The sequence below is a fragment of the Ursus maritimus genome, unplaced genomic scaffold (genome assembly GCF_017311325.1).
Source record: "Ursus maritimus isolate PB19 unplaced genomic scaffold, ASM1731132v1 scaffold_25, whole genome shotgun sequence".
NCBI classification, from domain to species: domain Eukaryota; kingdom Metazoa; phylum Chordata; class Mammalia; order Carnivora; family Ursidae; genus Ursus; species Ursus maritimus.
Window position 1 is genome coordinate 11,757,558 of NW_024425008.1, and position 21,847 is coordinate 11,779,404.

General features: G+C 56.9%; 1 protein-coding gene across 2 annotated transcripts in view; it reads left to right on the top strand.

Annotated features, from left to right (window-relative positions):
* The window catches only part of CCDC88C (coiled-coil domain containing 88C), a 126,696-nt gene that overhangs the window by 76,753 nt on the left and 28,096 nt on the right, over positions 1-21,847 (top strand). For both annotated transcript variants that reach the window (XM_040641522.1, XM_040641523.1), the window contains exons 11-21: positions 118-264; positions 839-983; positions 4,327-4,511; positions 8,276-8,413; positions 9,436-10,506; positions 12,500-12,627; positions 13,701-13,842; positions 14,662-14,850; positions 16,470-16,631; positions 17,785-18,062; positions 20,992-21,135. In XM_040641522.1, the coding sequence (XP_040497456.1) occupies positions 118-264; positions 839-983; positions 4,327-4,511; positions 8,276-8,413; positions 9,436-10,506; positions 12,500-12,627; positions 13,701-13,842; positions 14,662-14,850; positions 16,470-16,631; positions 17,785-18,062; positions 20,992-21,135 (2,729 nt within the window). The remainder of the gene's footprint in view (positions 1-117; positions 265-838; positions 984-4,326; positions 4,512-8,275; positions 8,414-9,435; positions 10,507-12,499; positions 12,628-13,700; positions 13,843-14,661; positions 14,851-16,469; positions 16,632-17,784; positions 18,063-20,991; positions 21,136-21,847) is intronic.

The following is a 21,847-nucleotide window of genomic DNA, read 5'->3' on the forward strand; positions in this document are numbered from 1 at the left end:
GATCCCCCACCGCAGTGGCCTCACCCCTGCAGCGTAGCGTGTGTTTTGGGCCTCGAGCCCTTGTCGTGAACCGGGTGCCTTCGCCTGACAGTTCTCGTGTGTGTCTTTGCGGAGCAGGAGCTGAGAGAAGACAACATCATTTTAATCGAGACCAAGGCCATGCTGGAGGAGCAGCTGAGCGCGGCCCGGGCCCGGGGCGATAAAGTTCACGAGCTGGAGAAAGAGAACCTGCAGCTGAAGTCCAAGCTCCACGACCTGGAACTGGTACTGGCGGCTCCCGTCACCCCATCCCACACGCATCAGGGCCGTTCCAGGTTTACGCTGTGCCCTGCTCCGGGCTCTCACCCCTGGGCTCACGCTGCCGCCGCCTTGGTGGCCTCGGGGCCGTGGAGGGGGCAGCACTTGACGCCCGCAAGAGGGGCCTTGGCTGCTCCTGCTTTTCTGTAAGGATGGATGTACGGGTGTGTCTGTTGCAAGAAGGGTTCTCTGCTGGCTTCGCGGTGTGGGTCGAGCTGTGATTCGTGAGCCCCTTCAAGGCGTGTTGGGCCTGCGCGAGGGCCACAAAGCCGCCCATCCTCACGGGACTTGCTTTAAAGCCCTGCGTGGTATGTCACTTTGTGCAGACCAGTTAGGGACCTCGGGGCTCTGTTCAGCACCTAGGTCACCGGGGCAGGGTGTCTTAGTGGCTGGAACTCTCACAGCTGGCCCTGGGTTGGAGACGGTTCCCTCCAGCCGTGGTTTTTTTGGCAGCGAGCAAGTGCTGGAGTCCCTTCATCCTGGGGGCATGAGGGCAGGTGTCTCAGGGCTGGGGCCTCACTCCTTCCTCTTCCTGCACCAGGACCGGGACACGGACAAGAAGCGAATCGAGGAGCTGCTGGAGGAAAACATGGTGCTCGAGATAGCCCAGAAGCAGAGCATGAACGAGTCGGTCCACCTCGGCTGGGAGCTGGAGCAGCTGTCCAAGAACGCAGACCTGTCCGATGGTGGGTAGCGCCCCATGTCTTGCGCCAGCCTGGCCGTAGCGTCGTCCTCAGTCAGGGAGCTGAACACTTGACTCAGAAATCTTCATGTCAGTCTCTCCCCTCGCCCCACGTAAATAGGATTTCCTTCAAGTGCCATTTGGAATGGTTTCATTGCAGTTCTCCCCAAGGAGAACATGAGGGGTCTGGCAGCCTCGGTGTCAGGACATGAAATGCAAATTAAGTGTTGCCCGCTCTCTCATTTCCCATATGGACAGTCCTAGGAGCTCCCAGATTACAGCATGCTGGCCCCCAGAGGGCTTCTTAGGCCTGTCTGTGGATGGTTGAGAGCTCCGGATGGCAGGTGACATCCCCAGCGGTCATTAATCTGCTCTATAGCTGGGCCCCGGGCATTATTTCCTCTGTTCATTTGCATAATTGGGCAAGATGGATGCAGTCTGTTTTCTGTCTCTCTGGAGGGGGATTGCTAAGTGGCTGCTCCTCACAGGACCCGGCCTCTTCCTCTCCCCACTGTGCTTGCGTGGCCGCCACTGCCCAGCACCCCAGACGAGGTGTCGGCCCGGGGCAGGTGGGTGGGGCAGCAGTCAGCCCTGCAGCAGGAAAAGCTCCAGCACTAGGCAAACAATGAGCCAGTTCCTTTGTTCAAAAATAGTACTCGTGCACCTGATAGTGCGAGTTAATGTTTACTTAGGACTTTATAGAGCGTTGGTAGGGCATTCGGCTAGTTTGGGAGTGGCTTTTTCAGTTCTAGGAAACATCCATGCCTAAGCGTAATGGGAACGTTGCTGAGAACAGCTGGGTGTTTTTTGTCTTCGAGCTCCAAACCTGAAATCTGTTAATCTGTGGGAGAAGTTAGTTCTGTCCGTGCTTTGGTGCCTGGTGCCGTGGGGTGGGGTGGGGGGGTGTCACAGGGATTCCCTGCTCTGGGAGTTGAGGTCCACTGGGGAGGACCGCTGCCCCCTGGAGGAGCAGAGAAGTGGTGCAGGCTGCCTAGGACAGTCTCAGACCACACGCGAGTGTTTCCATGAGAGACTAGGGAGGCCGATGGGGTCCAAGCCTCACCGATTCAGACTAAGTATGTTTGTGAGCCCTTTCAGGTCACTGATGACGATTTATTCTTGGTGTTCCCGACTCCTCGTGCTCAGCTGGTAGCTAACGGGCGCTGGTTTGAATGGCGGCATAATGGGAGCAAAGCCTGAATGTACTTGTGCCTGTGTGCTGTGGCGGCTTCTCGAGTCAGAACTAGTTGGCCAGATGACCTCCCTGCTAGATGATCTGCAAAATGGGGGTAACGAAGCCGCCACACAGGATTGCCCTATCCAGTGACAGGAGGTGTGAAGGGTTACACTGTGCCTGGCCCATGGGCACTCCATAAGGGGCACCTTTCCTCTCATTGCCTTGCTCAAAATCTGTCCCCCACACACATATGCACACACACGCACACATGCACACACACGCTCATACATGCACCCCTGTCCCACGACCTCCGATTGCTGGAGGGGCTAACGAGTGTGGCCCTCGGTGAAGAGCCCTTGGTTTTGTTTGTGATAAACTGTTGTGTCCTCATCCTGGTCTCTGAGGGTCTGCCTTTCACTGAAGAGGAAATGAGGCTTGTACTCAATTCTATTGTTTAACGTGTGGAACCGTCACGTTGATGCCGAGAGTACAGAGCTTCATTCAGCTTGGGATGATGACAGAGTCTGGAGGCGGCCAGCGGGGATGGTTGCAGGGCAGTGAGAATGTATCCAATGCCACCGAGCTGTACGCGGAGGTAAATTTTGTGTTCCGCGTATTTCTCCAAAATTTAAAAATGTTATTTTCCCCACGGATGCTGCAGATACGGTCTGAGGTTCTGAGTCACCGGGCTCTTAGGTCAGGCTCGATGCGTTTGTAGCGTGGTCGAGGCAGAGCCCTCCACGCGCTTGTGTACCCCGAGAGCACGTGTGCTCACGTGTGCGTCGGCGCGGGGACGGTCGTCCACCGGCACTGCTGCGTGCCTGTCGCTGCTTGGGGTCTTCAGGACACTGGCTGGTCGGGTCTGTCCTGCTGTCCTCAGTGGATGAGGGGAACTTGAAGAGGGATGCAGATGCCTTCTAGTTCTTATGATCAGGCAGAGGATCCGAACGCGCACGTTTCGTTTGCGGCTTGATGTGCCTGCTGTGAAAGCCAACCCCTCTATGTACCTCCAGCCCCTGGTGTGATGAATAAGAAGCAGGTGGGGGAGGCTGTGTTAGCGACAAGGTGTGGTAAGGCTCCCGGAGCTGAGCAGGTGGCAGTACTGACGGGACAGATGAGGATGGGACAACCCTGATCTCGTCTTTCTTTTTTTTCTTTTTTAAGATTTTATTTGAGAGAGAGAGAGAAAGCGAGCACACAGCAGGGAGAGTGACAGGCAGCGGGAGAAGCAGACTCCCCACTGAGCAAGGAACCCGATGCGGGACTTGATCTTAGGACCTGAGATTATGACCTGAGCTGAAGTCAGATGCTTAACTGACTGAGCCACTGAGGCACCACTGCTCCCCCTCCCCCCAGTCCCTTCTTTCAAGGGCTTTCACATACATTCCTTTTTACTTTCCAAAAAAGCCACCCCCCCCCCGAGTTACCTAATGTCATTCAGCTGTTTTGTGGCAGGAGGGGGGCCAAGAATTCCAGTTCATGACTCTTGGGTCTGTGCCCCCTTCTTCACTTGTATTTGAGCTGTGTCGAAGCAGTAGAGAGAATCTGCCTTTTTTTGTCTTTAACTCACATTTTCATCTCACTTAGAATTTTAAACCAGTTTACATATACCATCTCATTTTTTCCCCATACGGTTGTGGAATTACAAAATTTCTGTCCACAGGATGGCCGGTACTGGGCATACGTACCCATACAGCCACCTACCACTCGTGGCAGACATAACTAGTTGATTACCGGGCCTCTCCTGCTGACCCTTCCAGAGCTGGCACAGAAATGTCACCGATTTGCCATCTCTGTTTGTCTCTGCAGTCCTTGAGCTGCCCAGGCAGGTTAGCAGCCTGGTAAAAAAGGTTCCCAGCAGCCAGTCTGTAACTTTTGCATTGCCTTCTTCACCGTGACCTGCTCTCTTTTTAAGCGCTGGCTTGCTCCCCTAACAGACCCCAGCTAAGCCAGGAGAAGGACTGTCACTGTGCGAGGGACTCTCGGGTGCCGACCACACGCATCACATGAATGGGGGGGTGAGGCACCCAGCCAGCCCCTGGGAGCCCCTCCTGGGCCCCTCACATGTAGGGTATGGGAGCTGATGGCCTCATTTCAGGGCCAGGAGGTAGAGAGCAGGCAGGAGCAGAGGCTCCTGGAACCTGGCCTCTGACCCAGCTTTGTGCTTCAGCCTCCAGGAAGTCGTTCGTGTTCGAGCTGAACGAGTGTGCCTCCAGCCGAATCCTGAAGCTAGAGAAGGAGAACCAGGGCCTCCAGAGCACCATCCAGGGGCTGCGGGATGCATCCCTGGCATTGGAGGAGAGCAGCCTGAAGTGCGGGGAGCTGGAGAAGGAGAACCACCAGCTCAGCAAGAAGGTAATAACCCCAGCCAGGGGTGGGGGACCTTCTTCCCCAGCCCTCGTCTGTAATACGCAGCCCGGCAGAGCGTTCAGGTGTCAGCGAGCATGCACAGCCTGGACGACACGCAGAATCCAGTGCAGCCACAGTTAATTGTAACAGAGGGACGGGAGGGCCGTTGACGGGAGTTCAGAGGCAGCGTGGCTCGTCCCTGCACCGCTGCTTTGAGGGTGTGACCCACGTGTGACTTGACCTCTGTGTGCCTTGTCTTCATCTGTGACATGGGGTTCATGGGGGTTGTTACTGTAGGTAAAGGGTCCGGCACAGAGTGAGTGCATTATTAGAAAGCATAGGACGGGGCATGGGGGCGAGGAAGCAACGATGTGAGTCATGCATATGTGTGCGTGTGTAGACGACACTGGTGGACAGTTTTAGGGCATTGCTGGTGGTAAAACTAGGTCAGAGCTCACTTCTTTCTCTTGGTTTATGGGATGAGGAAGAAGAAATTGCTATTTGCCTTTCAGAACAACTGCCGGGTCTTGAATTTAGCACAGTAGAACCCAGGCCTCTGGGAGGACAGAGAGGCTTGCAAATGGTTTTTGTTCGGTGGTGACGAGGACCCCCATCCATGCAGGGGATGCGGTCTCAGGTGCACAAGGGGGCCGTTGAGAGCTAGGGATTGCCACCACGTGGTGGTCCCAGGGCTTTGGGGCCCCTCACCCACACCGGACGGCACAGTTGTACTGTGGGCTCTGAACACACCAGCTGCCAGATGCCACCTGAGGGAGAGGGCGAGAGCGCTCTTGCTTGCCGACCACCGTGCAGGACTGATGTTCCGGGTGTTGGGGTGTCCGTCCCATCCCACCCACAGGTCCCGCCGGCGTCATGTGCTGAGGCTGCACTGGCAGGGGGAGGAGCGTGGCTGCACTTCCTCTCTGGGTGAGGCTCGGCACAGCCCCTCCTGTGAAAAGGTCCCTCCGGTCCCCTCCTGGGGCCTCCTAGACTCCGTCACTCACCCTCCTCGTCCCTTTGAAGCATTGTGTGCTCTGCAGTGTGGTAGGTGCCAGATACTTTGTCGTCTCCCTCCCAGATGACAATGGAAAGCACCCCCTCTCGAGCCCTGGCTCCTAATGCAAGCAGCAAGTGGAAGGCACCTAGACGGTTTGGGGTTTTAGATTCACAGGGGCCTAGCACAGGAAATCTCTTTATAAATGGCAGTCTGACCTCAGTCAAGATTAAAAAAAAAAAAAATGACCTTTAGAGAGATGAGAACCTTCGACTCCGCAGGGCCTCACGGTCTGCCATAGAAAGCTGCAGCGTAATCTCGCTGGCCCAGCTCCCAGCCGGCCTCAGAGGTGACCACTCACACTTTCCCCTGCCCTCGGGGTCCACCCTGGCCCCTCCTCTGCAGACACGACTGGCAGTGGGTGCTGCCTGCCCAACATGACTCCTGAGCCCCCATCCCTCGGTCCCCCCTCCTGCTTCCTCTCTGCGTCAGCTCCCCAGGGGAACACCAGCCCTCCCCTGCCACAGCCCGTGGGAGGCATGTCTTGGCACAGCATTCCTTGTCAAAGGGAGGTGCCGCTGTTCCCAGACTGCAGCCATCCTGTGTCCGGAGCCGGGAGCCCTGGGAAGAAGGTCCTTCTGCCTGTCGGAGCGCCTCTCCTCCCTGTCCTGCTCTGCCTGCCCAGGGCCTGGCTGGGTCTGTCCTACCTGGCACGGCTGGATATGCTTTCTCCCCCACAGCCGGGCACACAGCGCTGGAGGGATGAGCCCCTTAGCTCACCCTGATTTTCCTTGCCCCAGCCTTAGTCACCTCGCTCTGTTCCCCTCCTCTCTGCGGGGTGTGTCTCAGCCACCAGCTGGCATGTCTTGGTCGATAGGTGAACCACCAACCCGGCAGAGCCCCACAGGGGACACAGCCCTGACACTGACTTTCCTGGAGATAGTCCAGACAGCGTCGCCACTCTGGGAGGTGTCTGCTAGGGACAAGGGCCAGCCGGAACACAGTGACCTGGAGGCCCAGACCTCCTGATGCCAGCCTGGCTCTCCCCGCCCTCCCGAGTGTAGCCCAGGCTGTAAGCTTGCTTAGGTTTGCAGTGTCTGTGGGAAACATCATTCCCCAAAGGTAGTATCCTCCCTCTAACTCACAGAACTTCCGTGGACCTTAGAGAAACTGCCTCCCTCTCGTGACTGTAACTGTGTTGATATCATGAGAATTCACGCCTTGAGCCTAGAGGTAAAGAATCCTTACTTTCAGAGGAAGAGAGCAACCCTTTGGGGGTGCATGCAGCCCTAGGGCTGAGAGGAAGGTCCTTAGCACCCACGTGCTCTGGGAGCCCACAGCCTGAACCAGGTGCTTGAGGAAGGACGGAAAGCCCTCTGAGGGCTAGCAGGCTGGCGGCCAGCTCACATCTTAGCTCTGTGAGCTCCCCCAGGGTCCCTGCAGTCGCTCAGGGATGGATAAGGATCAGGGCTCCAATTCCATGGCAGAAAGAACCAGAAAGGGAGAAAGAGGACAGTGAGCATCCAGCAGTGATAGGTGGGATGTAGGGAAATCCTGTCTTCAGACTAGAAGCCTCTCTCTGGGAAAGAAGGGACGGCGGGGGTAAAGGATTAACAGTGAGGTCAGGGGGTGAGCTAGGAAGGCAGGGAGCGCATACCACAGGTCCCCCGACTGTGCACGAGAGCAGGGCTGGGGTCGCCCACTGTCCTAGCTCTGCTTTGTCCTCACCGTAAGGCCTTGGGCGAATCACTTAGCTCCTCTGGGCCAGAGTCGCCCTCCGCGATGATCGGTAATAACCTGTCAGCGAGGGTCAGCTGACACTGGCGTACCTGACGCCCGCCAGGTGTGTGCTGAGCACTTCGTGCTGACCGACGCTCGTGAGCGTGGACACCGCTGGGCCCATGTCAGTAAGAGAAACTTCCTCATGGTCCTGTCGCTAGTAGCAAGGGACCAGCCTCTGAACCCTTGTCCCTCTGACACCAGTCACTGCCCTTTTCCAACTCCTGTATGCAGCAATAAGGAGTTTGGTGTTGGCAGGAAGGGACAGCAGCCACCTTGAAGCCCTCGTGCTGCAAACAGCAACGTGGGCATTGCCTCAGCCCCGGCCACGCTCTCTGGGCGTCAGGCACAAGCAAGTGTGAGAAGCCCTGAGCTGGGTATTTCTTGTTTCGGAAGCCTGGGCGCTGGTGGGGCCCAGCAGGAGAGCTTGGTGCCCAGGAGGGGATTGGGTGGTCAACCAGGCACGATGGAACGTGGTCTGGCCTGGGGCAGGCAATGGGCATGTGGGGAGGGGGGCGGATGGGTAGACAGGATAGGATTTGGTGACGAACTTACTTGGAGGTGCAAGAGGAAGGACAGGTGCATCAGAAGACAGCTCCGAGCAGCTGAGCGAGCAGGCGCGTTACCAACTGAGGTGGCCGTCGTGGAGGAGAGGGAAGGGAGGTGGGAGGTCCCTGCAGGGCATCCAGCCAGTGGTCCGACCCTTGCACGGGTGGACAAGGCCTGAGATGGAAGGGACAGACTGGGAGAAGGTTGAGAACATGGCAGTGAGGATGAGGAGGGCTTGGTGCCCAGGACCTTCCCGTCCCCCCTGAGCCAGAAGTGCAAGGTGTGGGCTAAGGACTGAGGTCGCTATGGAACACCTTCTGGATGTCTTTTCCTCGAGAAGAGACCTAGTAAAGTATTCTGTGAACCTGACAGGTTTCTGGTTTGTGTTAAAACATAGTTCACCTCGGGAGGCTGACCTTTGCACGGGCCGGGTCTTTGGGCTTCACAGATTGAGAAGTTACAGACCCAGCTGGAGAGAGAGAAGCAGAGCAACCAGGATTTGGAGACCCTCAGCGAGGAGCTGATCAAAGAGAAGGAGCAGCTGCAGAGTGACATGGAGAGCCTGAAGGCTGACAGAGCCCGGCAGGTAGGTGCCTCTAGAACGAATGTTCCCGCCTGCAAGAGGGAGCGTCCAGGATTATGGCCATTTCCTGGTAGTGGATGAGTAACGCAGGGGTTACCACGTGCTCAGCTTAGCTGCACCTCAAACCAGCAGTTCTCAACCGACAGTGGAGGAATGGGGGGTCGGATTTTGCCTCCCAGGGGACATCGGCAAGCCTGGTTTTATTGTTGTGATTTGGAGGGGAGGAGGAGAGAGAAGGTGCTCATGGCATGTGGGTGGAGTTCAGATGTCCTGCAATGCACAGGACAGCCCTGCAGGACAAGGAACTGGTGCAGCTGCAAAGGTCCACGGTGTCCTAGCAGAGAGCCCTGGCAAGCCTCCAGGCTTTATTTGGCTCACACCACAAGAAGTCCTGGGGTGGGCAGCCCAGTGTTGGTGCAGTGGCTCAGGGATGCCAGCCAGAAGCCAGGCCTCTCTCTTCCCGCTCTGCCACCCCCAAGCTATGGGCAGGAAGGACGTCATGATGCCCAGGGAAAGCGTTCTGCAGGGTGCCAGGCACATTAGAGTCACAGAGCTGACACTTTACTCTGAGCCCTGAAGGATGAGGAGGAAGGAGCCAGGGGTGCTAAAGGTTGGTGGGGGCGGTGGGGGTTGCAGAGGGAGGATGGTGAGTGTTCAGAGAGAAGATCACCTGCAGTGTTTGCTGAGGGAGAGTGGTGTCAGGGGAGGCCACAGGTGGGCGGGCTCAAGTCGTGGGGGTCTTGCCAGCCAGGGTGAAAAGGACCAGGGAAAATCTCTTTCATTCTTTCAGATCAGGAAGAGAGCCGTGGCTTTTGTTTCTGAATCCCTCCGGCTGCTGTGGGTGTTTTGGCTTCAACTAAGTCATGAGTGTCCATTACCTTGTATCCATACCTGGCCCCTGGGAAGCAGTGGGACGGCTCTGGGTGCTCTCTCAGGGGCCTGCACTTTAGTCTCCCAGTTTGGACCCAGATCACGGAACGACATCCATGCAGCAGCCCTGTCATGCCCGTTCTGTTTCTCTGCAGATCAAGGATCTCGAGCAAGAGAAGGATCATCTCAACCAGGCGATGTGGTCACTGCGGGAGAGGTCGCAGGTCAGCAGCGAGGCCCGCGCGAAGGACATCGAAAAGGAGAACAAAGCCCTCCACCAGACGGTGACGGAGACTAGCAGCAGACTCAGCAAGTTGGAGTTTGAGAAGCAGCAGCTGCACAAGGACTTCGAGCAGGTGAAGGAGAAGGTGGAGCGGGTGCAAGAGCTGGAGAAGGAGCTGCACCGGCTGGAGAAGGAGAACGAGAAGCTGGCCAAGAAGGTGGCCTCCCTGAAGACCGCCACCGAGAAGGTCGATGCCCTGGAGCGCGAGAGTCGGGGCCTGGCGCTAGAGAACCGGAAGCTGAGGAAGTCGCTGGACACCCTGCAGAACGTGTCGGTGCAGCTCGAGGGTCTGGAGCGGGACAACAAGCAGCTGGACGAGGAGAACCTGGAGCTGCGCCGGATGGTGGAGGCCATGCGCTTCACCGGCGCCAAGATGGCGCAGATCGAGCGGGAGAATCAGGAGCTCGAGCGGGAAAAGGAGGAGCTGAGGAAAAACGTGGAGCTGCTGAAGGCCCTGAGCAAGAAGTCCGAGCGCCTGGAGCTCAGCTACCAGGGCGTGAACGCCGAGAACCTGCGGCTGCAGCAGACGCTGGAGAGCAGCAGCCAGAAGGCCCAGGCCCTGGAGCAAGAGCTCAGGGAGCTGGAGGCCGAAAACCAGGTCCTGCAGCGCGACCTGGAGGCCCTCCGGCTGTCCAACAAGCAGCTGGAGCGGTCGGAGAAGGACAGGAAGGCCCTGGAGCAGGAGGTGGCCCAGCTGGAGAAGGACAAGAAGCTGCTGGAGAAGGAGGCCAAGCGGCTGTGGCAGCAGGTGGAGCTCAAGGACGCCGTCTTAGACGACAGCACCGCCAAGCTGTCCGCCGCCGAGAGGGAGAGCCGCGCCCTGGACAAGGAGCTGGCCCGCTGCAGGGACGCGGCCAGCAAGCTGAAGGAGCTGGAGAGGGACAACAGGGACCTCACCAAGCAAGTCACCATGCATACGCGGACGCTGACCACCCTGCGAGAGGTGAGCCGCTGCGGGCGGGCCCCCCGCCAGCCCAGGTTGGGGGGGGGGCGGGGCGGTTAATGCCTCTGCCCCAAGTGGCACGGGCGTGCTGTGTGGTGGGACTGTGCGTGTCCTCCCTGATTCTACATGGGATGGTGTCTGCAGGTCTGAAGAGCAAAGGGCACATCGCCTGTTAGGGTCTCCCTGCCCAGACATACCCACCACTCACAATCTGGCTCCTTTCATCCCGTCGCTTCCCGTGTGTACTTGTGTCTGTGCGCACTTGACGTCCTACTTCCCTGCATCCTAGCCTCTTCTGCTTTTTGCTTACTGTACCTTTCCCCGTCACAGTGAGCGGGCTTCAAGCCGTGGAGTTCCAGTAGCTGCACGGTATTAATCCAGTAGATCCTGCAGCTTTATTGCGATTCGTTTTTGGACTTCGAGGTGGTTTTCCAATTTTTTTCACTATTTTAAATAACACACCAGACGTCCTTGCGTATACAGCTCTCTTGTCTCGGGCTGTATTCCTAGAAGTGAAACTACAGGATCGAAGGATATGAACATTTTAAAGTTTTGTGCTAAGGATACGTCCCACTTTTCCCCAGTGTTCATCCCATGGGTCATCCGGGCATTCCTTCAGTATGTTGGGGGGAATAAACTGCTTTCGGAACTAACGTGAACCTCTGAATGGCCCCTCACAGAAGTCGGGTCTCGCGCATGCAGGAGCCCAGTGTGGCTGTTCACGGGCACCTGGCTTCTGCCACCCCGGGGCTCGGCCGTCCCATGGTGGAGCCCCCTTCTGGCTCCTCCGCCTGCAGCAGGGGGATGAGGGAGAGCGCGAGTGAGAGGGACCACACCGCTCTGTGCAGAACTCTCTAGCTGCAGGTGAGGTGGGGAAATGCGTGTTAGCTGCGTGCCAGGGAAGGAAAGGAAATAGATTAGGTGACCCCACAGCCATCTCCGTGTTCAAAAAGGAGTACAGACGATCGTGCAGGCAGCTCCGTATGCTGTGGGGGGGGGACACAAAACACGAGTACGACCCTAGTCCCTGGCTCTGTAAGCGTCACATCGGTCATGCTGCAGTGACGGACAAACCCCCGGAATCACAGCCGCTCCTCACACCCACGGCTGCCTTCTCACCCACGACAGTCCCGGTGACTCCCCGGGACCCTGCCGTCTGCGCTGTGACTCTGCAGTCCAGGCTGCCTGCACGAATGGCTGCACCACCCCAGCACGGGGCTTGGGCAGTCGCCGTGGCAGGAGAGAGGCAGCCGGAAGGTCACATGTGCGCTCTTCTGTGCTGCAGCCAGGAGTGACCCCGGGCACGTCCGCCCACGGCTCACTGGCCAGAACCACCCGCCAACTGCAGGGTGGCTGGGAAATCTGGGGGGAGCCGATGGAGTGTCTGGCGAGCCCCACTCTGTCACACTGCCATCGCAGGCCTGAGGATTTGGTGGGGGGTCAGCTTGCATGCCGATCGCTGTGGCGCTGGGCAGAGAGCAGCACCTGAGAGCTCCCGGGATGCGTGGGAGGAAGGTGGGCCTCCCAAGAAGTGACCCACCTAGAGGAGAGCACCCGCTTTTGCAAAGCAAACCAAAACTAGGGCTTCAAGTAAAATCTTTCCCCTCCTCGTACTTCTTGCAGAGAATTTGGAACAGAAAAAGTATTTCATTACATTATTCCACGGGAAAGGCAGTCATGCTAGAATTCAGACCTCCTACTCAAAGGTCAACATACATGGTGTTGCAGACACATGTTCTGGATGCGTTGCCATGTAGTCTGGTCATCTTCAGTGCCGGGAGGCTGGGAACGTGTGTCTATCCCCTGCCCTTTGGAAGACATCCCTGGGGTTCACCTGTCCCCGTTGAACTGTCTGCTCAGCCCTCAGGACACCTGAGTCAGCTATGACTTGGGAAAACAGCTGCTCAGCCTTGAGAAGGGCCTGTGCCAGACCCTCCCCGCTGGGCTCGCATCCCACACACGTCCTCTCCCCGTCCTCTCCCTGTCCTGGCAGGACCTGGTGCTGGAGAAGCTGAAGAGCCAGCAGCTGACCAGCGAGCTGGACAAACTGAGCCAGGGGCTGGAGAAGGTCGGCCTCCACAAGGAGCTGCTGCTGCAGGACGAGAGCAGCCATGGTGACACGTGAGGACCTCCCTGCTGTGGTCTGTGGGCTCTCACAGCTCATACCCGTGGCCACGTGCTGCATGCCCGGTTCGCTCTGTAGAGCTCGGGGCTTGTTGTCACGTGGTCTCTGGAAGGGGCCAGTATCTTTTATGGGACAGGGCTTCTTCCTGGAGAATCCCAGGGAGGAATGAAAGGAGACTCTCTTGTCCAGTGGAAAGGCTTCTTAATTTTTTTTAAGTAGATTTTTTAGAAAAGTTTTAAGTTCAAAGCAAAACTAAGGGGAAGGTTCAGAGAGTTACTAAATGCCCTCCGCCCCCCCACCACAGCGTAGCTTCCTCCTTATCAGTATCCCCCCCAGAGTGGTGCACATGTTACACTCGATGTGCCCCCACTGACCCATCATCACCCAGCGCCCACAGTTGGCAGTAGAGTCACTCCCGATGCTGCACACCCATGGGTGTTGGCACGTGTGCGATGACCTGTATCTACTTACGGCATCGTACAGACTAGTTTCCCTGCCCTACACGTCCTCTGTGCTGCACCTGCCTATTCGTTCCTCTTTCCCTGGGCCCAGCCCTGGAATTTTCAAAAATTTATTGTGCTCTCTGCCCACAATTCTTTGCCAAAATGATCTCATTTTTCAAGGAAATCCAATATCATGGACTTCTGCTAGACTTGTAACTGACAAGATCCGCGTAACGGATAATGTGACACCCTGTTGGGGTGGCGAAAGGGCCACATGGACTTAGCACTTACCTAGTGGGCACTGTGATCTTGGGCAAATTGCTTAACCTTTCTGAGACTCCGTTTCCCCATCTGTAAAATGGCCATAATAATCCCTTCCTAAGACTATGTCTATAAAACGGCAGCAGTGGTGCTTCATTTGAAGCTGTCATAGGTGTGTCTCTGCGGGGAGCCCTGGGGAGGGCTCTGGGTGATGGATTGTGACTTGTACGGTTCTTCTGGGCCAAATGCTGCAGAATTACAAAGGAAACCCGCTCAGTGGGGGAGACAGGTGTTGGCAGCTGGGAGATTGGGAGCTTGTGGGCAGAAGAGACAGATTAATACCATTGAATACTTGTATTTTTCAGAAAATTCAGTATTTTGGAGGGCAGAAATGAGTCAGCATTAAAAACAACATTAGCCATGAAAGAAGAAAAGATTGTGTTTTTAGAAGCACAGATGGAAGAGAAAACCAGCCTGAACCACCAGTTACAGAATGAACTCCAGGTGGTAAGATGTGACCCCTTTCGGGGCCAACTGTGAGTCCCAGCCGTGAGGTCCCTACCTCACCTTCTCCAGCCCCTCACCTGGGTAGCAGAGGGGCGGCTGGATGCCTGTTTCCCAGAGCAGGTGTGCTGACCCACAGGGTTCTGAGGGGGGCTACCATCAGAATCCTACGCACTGGGGCTGGATGGAACCAGAGTGAATCAGAGGCCTGGGGGCAGAGGAGGCCACGTCCAGAACAGCATTGATTCTGTTAGGTAGGATCTGGGACATTGAGGAGAACCCACGTGAGCTTGTGAGCATCGAGACCAGGCAGAGCCCTAGAGTCTCGTGGGCACCCTCAGATGGGACAGGTGTGAGTGCATAGGGAATCGATCAGGATGTCCACATTCGTGCTTTCCAGCTCTCTTTTTTGAAGCCTTGGTGCATTTCTGGGCTGTGTGATTGAATAAGGAATCTAGAGCAAAGCAGTTCTCGAGCTGGAAGGGTCTTTATAATATCCCCGGGGTCCGTATTCCCCAGGCTCACCTCCGTTTTATGGAGTGGGCGGCTGAGGCCCAGTGAAATGAGAAGACTTGCCAGGGTCGTGTGGCTAAAGTTGGGACTGAGGCAAATTTCTAGAAGGCGGGGGGAGGCACAGGATGGGTTCTGTGCATTCCTCACAGAGCAAACGCTGGGTGCGGGGCTTGTCACTAGTGCCAGGTGAGGGGTTGGGGATGCTGAGGAATCGGGTTTGCTGTGGGGCTGTCCTCTAGCCGTGAACACGGAGCTCTGAGCCGGCCTCTTCCTGCCCCAAGTCTGCTCTCCTATTCCCACACCCCACAGCTGAAGGCAGAGTGTGAGATCCTCAGGCAGAACCAGGAGGAAGGGAAGCACTTACAGAACTCTTTCAAACACCCTGTGGAGACTTTGGTCACCGGTCACCAGGGGAAGGAGCCCTGGGGGTCCAGCCACAAGGAGGCCACCATGGAGCTGCTCCGAGTGAAGGACCGGGCCATCGAGCTGGAGCGGAATGTGAGTGGGCTGCCATCGCTCAGAGAAAGAGAGAGCGAGACAGTGTGCCCTATTGATTGTCCCACTGATAGGCCACCATTCTGGCCGCCATTCCTGTAAAGGACCCAGAATGTCCGAATCTGTCGAGATTTATCCAGGTCTAGTCGAATACTTCTCTCTTTTTTTTTTTTTTTTTTTTTTTTTAAGATTCTGTTTATTTGGCAGAACATGCACGCACAAGCAGGGCGAGTGGCAGGCAGAGGGAGAAGCAGGCTCCCTGCTGGGCAAGGAGCCCAATGCGGGGCTCGATCCCAGGACCCCAGGATCATGAGCTGAGCTGAAGGCAAACGCTTAAGCGACTGAGCCACCCAGGCGCCCTTTCTCTAGTTGAATACTTATTAAGTTGTTCTGGCAAGTCCTACGAACTCCTTTTCATGTGAGGTCTCTTTGCCCTTTGCGGTGGAAAGGGGTGGATTCACATTTTCCCACGGCGAATCAGTCTGCCTGCCCATCATACTTGGCCTGTAGCTTGTGCGCCAGCCCTCTGTCTCCACGGTGCTTTCCCAGGGGCTGACACGCCGTGGCCCGCCACCTGTTTTTGTCAAGTAGGTTTTATTGGACCAGAGACACACCCTTTGTTTACATACTGGATGGGGTTGTCCTCCCACCATAGTGGTGGCGGAGGTAAGTGGTTGGAATGGTGACCACATGCCTGGCAAACCCCAAAATTTGATCTGTCCCTTTACAGAAGTTTTCCGGTGTGTGTCTAGTCCCCTGACGTTATTTCTCTCTGCCAACAACCTTGAGAAGCAGCTAGTGATGATTTTCACCATTTGACAGATGAGAAAGTGGAGATAGAGTTTAAGAGACTCGACCCTATGGGATGCCAGGGTGGCTCAGATGGTTAAGCATCTGCCTTTGGCTCAGGCCATGATCTCAGGGTCCTGGGATCAAGCCCCATGCCGGGTTTCCAGCTCCGTGGAGAGTCTGCTTCTGCCTCTCCCCCAGCTTTTGTGCACTCGCTCTCAAATGAATAAATAAAAAAATCTTAAAAAGAAAAAAAAAAAAAAAGACTCAACCCTACATTCTGTGCTAGTGAGGTCACAGCACCAGGCTACAGCCCACGTGTCCCAGCCCCTGGCCCCGTTGGTGGCATATTTTACAGTCTTTATCCATCTCATGGAACGTGAACCGCCTTATTCTACGTGCTGTCACTCCTGAGCAGGGTGACGTGTGGTCACAGGCTTTGACTCCCTGTCCAGTGGGAGAAGCTCACAGAAGTACACGCTCCGGGTGTTCAACAGAAAGCATTAAAGAGAGAAGAGATGATGCCTTGGCTTTAACCCCAGCTCACCCTGGCCTTGCACTCAGATGCTCAGGTTGGAAGCAGCGTCCTCATTACATGCATGCATTTCTGTCTGGAAAGCACGTACCAAAAGAAGTAGTTCTTTCCCCTGCCCCTGCAGTTCTGTTGATTGTCTTTTCCAAGAGGGAAACATGTTACTTCTCTTAACCGGTGGACTCTGGCCTTAGTCCCCAAAGCGTCAGCTCTCGACAGTTCCTTATATCCCCCGTGCCTGGGGCTGGTGGGCATCGACCGAGCTGGTGTCTGACGGGCCTCCTGCTTCCGTTTGCCCTAGAACGCGGCTCTGCAGGCTGAGAAGCAGCTGCTCAAGGAACAGCTACAGCACTTGGAGACCCAGAACGTGACCTTCAGCGCCCAGATCCTGACGCTGCAGAAGCAGAGCGCTTTCCTGCAGGAGCACAACACCACGCTCCAGACCCAGACGGCCAAGCTGCAGGTGAGCGCTGTGCTGCGGCCCCGGGCATCCCTGCATCTCCCGGAGCCCGGCCCCGGCATGCTGGCTCCTTGGGAAACGAGGCCAGGCGAGGGAGGGTGTGCAGGGTTTTGTGTTTCCTAGGCTCGTGGTAAACAGTGGTGCCTAGCCTCAGGATCTCTGAAGGTAGTACAGGTCTGTAGCCATTTCCACGACTGAGCGTGCAACGGCACGGCTGGGGATTCGGTTTCTCTGCTCGGCCTTGTAGGGTTGCCTTTTCCCAAAGTCTGCTCCTTGAGATTTTACTAGGAATGATTTGGAAAGCGATCCTCGGCTCGGCTACGTTGAGCTCAACAGAGTTAACCAGGTTCGTTCACTATAAAACCTGCCAGAGCCTCTTCGAAGCTGATGGGAATTTTGAATCTCCGTGAAGGACGGAGGGGACGAAGCGGCTGCCAGCCTGTTGAGAGCTTCTGGCAAAACTCACGTCCCCTGCCACCTACTGGAGGATGCTGGTTTTATTTACAGTTAACAGATTGTGGGGAAATGAATTAATCCTTCATTAATGCCGTTTGTGAGAAGGGGGTTTGAAAATGTGCAATGTGGGTCAGGACGATAAACAGTAATCTATTCGGCAAAGGGGCTGGGGCTTGTTTTATTAAAATAACAAAATAGGATACTGGTTCGTGGTGGTGGTAGTTCTGTCTTTGTCTGGTTTTGAAATTGGTCATTCTGGCCCCAGAGTGAGTTAGGCAGCGCTCCCTGCTCGGTTTTCTGATGGTTTGGTACGTGGTTCTAGAAACGTCCGTGGGGTGAGGGTGGTTGATGGCGGTGTTCACGTGCTCTCTGTCATTACTGATTTTCTACTTGTCCTAGAAAAGAGGTGTTTAAAAGTGGTCACAGAGGGCCCCCAAGGAGCTTATCCAGAGAATAGACATAGTTTGTCCCAAACAGTCACCTGGGGGGAGGGAGCAGGACCCGAGCCCCAAGCATGCGACAGTCTGTTGTGCCTCTTCCCAGAGTAGTGCCTGCAGTTCAGAGAGAACTGTCCTAGGGACGGGTGTTGCCAGCACGGAGGGTCTCCGTGGTCTTGGCGCAGTCGCTGCGGGGGGACGCCGGGCCTGTGGCTCGCGGGGTGCCGGCCCGCGGTGAGGCAGCCCCTCCTCCCTCTCGGCAGGTGGAGAACTCCACTCTGAGCTCCCAGAGCGCCGCGCTCACGGCCCAGTACACGCTGCTCCAGAACCAGCACACGGCCAAGGAGAGCGAGAACGAGAACCTGCAGAGGCAGCAGGAGCGGCTGACGGCGGCCTACGACGCCCTGCTGCAGGACCACGAGCACCTGGCCGCGCTCCACGAGCGCCAGTCCTCCGAGTACGAGGCCCTCATCCGCCAGCACAGCTGCCTCAAGACGCTGCATCGCAACCTGGAGCTGGAGCACAAGGAGCTCCGCGAGAGGTGCGTGCGGGCGCCCGGGGCTCGCGTCCCTGCCCGGGAGCCTTCCCCGCCTTCCCTCTCGGCCCCGTGGCTCACGTTGTCCCGGACCCTGAACCTTCCCAGAGGAAGTAAAATTGGGAGTCACACTCCGCGATTGCGAGTGTGTGCACCTGGAGCCTCAGTGACTCCAGGAGGGTCCCCGCATGGAGAAGCCGGTGCCACGCGAATTCCAGCTCAGGGAAACCCAGCCTTGGGGGCCCTGCTTCCCTGAGGCCCCCCACCGCCTCTCCCCTCCTCTCCAAACCGGGCATAAGGAGGACGTTCGCCGGCACTGCTAGTCCACAGTGATGTGCTTACTTGGGCTTCCCGGGCCTTGGCTTCCCATCCAGATGTGGGACGCTGGCTTTCCAGCCTTCAAATGTAGCAGCTTTTGAATACAGAAAGCAAACAGAATAGTCGAGTGAAACCCCCAAGTACGTTTCAGCCATACCTCTCTCTCGCCACCTGCCTGCCCTCCTTTCCTTTTTTAATCTAAAATTTGCATACTTTGAATCGGACAGATCTTCTCTTTGCGCTCTCAACAGTCCAGGCTCCTGGGTGTCGAGTACGTTGGGGCAGCTCGCATTGCCTGAGCTCCTGCCCCGGGCAGGTCCCTGATGGCCCCCGGCCCCTGGGCAGCTGTGGCAGGACGCGGAGTCCGGTGGGAGGGAGGCGTGGTGTGCGCCTGACTCAGACACAGGTGGAGCTGTTCTCTGCAGAGAGGCTCTCAAGCACACGGTGCCACCGGAGGAGGGAGCGATCACCCACTTCCTGTGCTTGTCAGGTGTCCCTGCGGCAGCATTTCCCTTGACTCGTCTGGATCACTGGGCCTGCAGAGCCTCGTGAGGGCGTCTGATGATGCCGAGGGCACAGAGGTGGTGACGTCCCTTTATTCCCTCGCCCAGGGCTTCCTCTCTGCCTCTCTCTGGGCTCCTCCCCCTGCTTATCCACAGAGATCTCCTTCCTTCACGGGCTGCCCAAGTGCCTGCTTCTAGTAAGCCAGAATCAGCATCTTCTGCCTCCGAGCGTCTCCGTCTCCCCCCTCCTCCAGAGCCCATCCTGGGTTCATAATACGACACAGAGTGTGTGCTGTGTGCACGGTGCTGCTTCTGGACGTGGCAGGGGTGCTCCCGGCTGGCTCGTGAAGTGGAGCACCCAGCATTCCCCGAGCTCTGAAACGAGCTCCGTGCCCACCCCTCACCGGGCACCTACGTGTCTTATCATTAACGTCCTGTTACATGTTATGAGAGTGCCTCGTGATACTCTTGGTGTCCGTTTAGAAGGGGAAGGTTTCTGTAGGTGGAATTTGGGCCGGCCTTGAGGGAGGAGCTGACTGTTGTTTTCCGTCTGGTTCCTTGTCCGTACAGCAGGCTGAACGACGATAGTACTTGAACGTTCCAGTTGGTTGGACAGAGGGCTGGAGGCCCCTTTGGTCTGTCTGCAGCAGGGCTGTGGGTTTGGGAACGTAGGTGCCTGGAACACAGGGGTGTTCGCTCTGTATTCACTAAATTTGACACTTAGATGCTCATTTCCTGATTCCCTTCATACTATTTACTGAGTGCCATGCCTCGTACCTGGGATTCAGTGGTGAGCAAGGTGCACAGTGTCTGTCCTGCCCTTGGGTGGTTACAGGTATCCCTGATCAGTGGGCTTTTATAAGATGTTACAGCAGGGAAGCAGGATTTGGGGAACCCTAATCATCTGCCCGTGGCCCTAATTTGTTGACCCTGGGGGACTTGTCACCACCTGAAAAGCTAGACAGAGCCTCCACTTCCAGCCGTACACCTGTCCCCATTGGGCAGCCTCTGCCCTGGGGCAAAAGGCCGCGAGAAAGTTTGTCCTTGCACAGCTGCCTGAGCACCTTCCGGAGTTTGACTGCGGTCACGTGGTGCAAGGGCGGCTGCTGGGGGGCTGGGGGCCCGGGGGGCCGCGGGGCCGGGGTGGAGGTCTGAAGACCGGTTGGACGCCCTGGTCTGACTGTGCGTGTGAGGAGCTCAGACGAGGAAGGGGGTCTGGAAAGAGGGATTTCCCTGAACGGGGACTGTTGAAGGGCGGTGCCTCAGTCACTGGCGTGGACTTGAGGGAGATCCTGAGTCCTCCGTTTCCAGCAGGGGGGAGGAGCAGCGGGGGCTCTCAGCAGCTCGTCCTCCTGTGCTCTGCCGCCCTCCAGAGCCGGCTGTGCAGTAACCACGGAGACGGGGCTGGAGAAGGAGAGAAAGTCCCAGCAGAAGGGGAAGGGCTGTGGTCGGGGCTCCTGAGAAGGGGGGTGCGTGTGCGTGTGCGTGTGCGTGTGCGTGTGTGTGTGTGTGAAGAACTGGCCTCTGGCAGCTGTTAGGCCCCCGCCAGGCAAGCCTCTGCCCCCACAACCAGGACAGACCAAGAACAAGGAGACTCGGTTCCCAAGGGGAGGAGGGCAGAGGGCTGACCAGCCCCCAGTGAAGAGGGATTAGCTGTTACGTGGGGTGGAATTCAGCTCTTTATTTTGTGGTTTCTTTTAGATCTGTTTGTGCTTAGCGAACCACTTAGTAACGTATTTATAACTCTCCGAAGCGAAGGGCTCCGAGTGCAGAAAACAGTCTCGGCGTGCCCAGGTGGCCAGGGAGGGAGGGCGGCTTTGACAGGGAACCCAAGGGGCCTTGGAGACTTGCCGGGTGGGGAGAAGAGGACTCTGCTGTGGGGCTGGGGGCAACCCCTGGCCCAGACGGCCCTCCCAACCGCCGTTCTCCCGTTCTGCTGCTGCCCTGCCTCTCGCCCCGCCTGTTCCCTGCCCCGTCCCCCTCCGCTTTGCAGAGAGAAGCCGCCAGAGGAACCCCATTTTCCGTGGGAGGTTTCATAGTCTTCTGGGGCGTTGATTCCCTGGAGGAAAGGAAGGCTCCAGACAAGCTCCCAGCGGGTATGTTCCCTCCAACAGGCAGGACGACGTGCTGAAGCGTAAGGCGGAGCTGGACGAGCTGGAGAAGGTTTTGAACAGCGAGAGGGAGGCTCTACAGCAGGAGCAGAGGACGGGCGCCATGGCCGTGGGTGAGAACCAGCGGCTGCGCGGCGAGCTGGACAGGTAAGCACCAGGAGTCCCACCGGCCCGTGCAGGGCGCCTGCCGTCCAGGATCCCACGTAGACCAACCCGGCCCCACCTCGAGCATGTAGGCAGAGTCCCCGGCGGCCAGGTGTTTTTACAAACCCTGTTGTGTTCACAGCTGGGGCACAAGCTAAGAGGGGACTCTAGCTGGTGCTTGGGATGGAAGGGCCCGAGTGACACCTGGGGACAGGTGCCTTGTATCCATTGTGGACCCTCCTCTGATGTAGGCCACATGGCGATCTCATGAAGGACACACCATGGATCCCCATTATTCACACATTCTCTATTTGTGGGTTCACCGACTTGCAGTCTTCCCCAAACTGATCCTCATGGTGCTTTCACGCACGTGCCCAGGGTGGCCTAATGCCTGAGACCCCCGAAGCACATGGTTCCAGCTGAGGGCAAACAAGGATGCTCTGCCTTCTCATTGTAGTTCTTGTCCTGTGAAGAAGCGTCCTTTTTATAGTCTGTTTGGTGCCAAGGTGTTTTCATAGTTTTTGGTGGCAATTTTGCTATTTATTTTTTTAAAAGATTTACTTGAGAGAGAGAGAGCACAAGCAGGGGGAGTGGCAGAGGGAGAGGGGGAAGCAGACTCCCCACTGAGCAGAGACCCCTGACATGGGGCTTGATCCCAGGACCCCGGGATCATGACCTGAGCCAAAGGCAGATGCTTCACTGACTGAGTCACCCA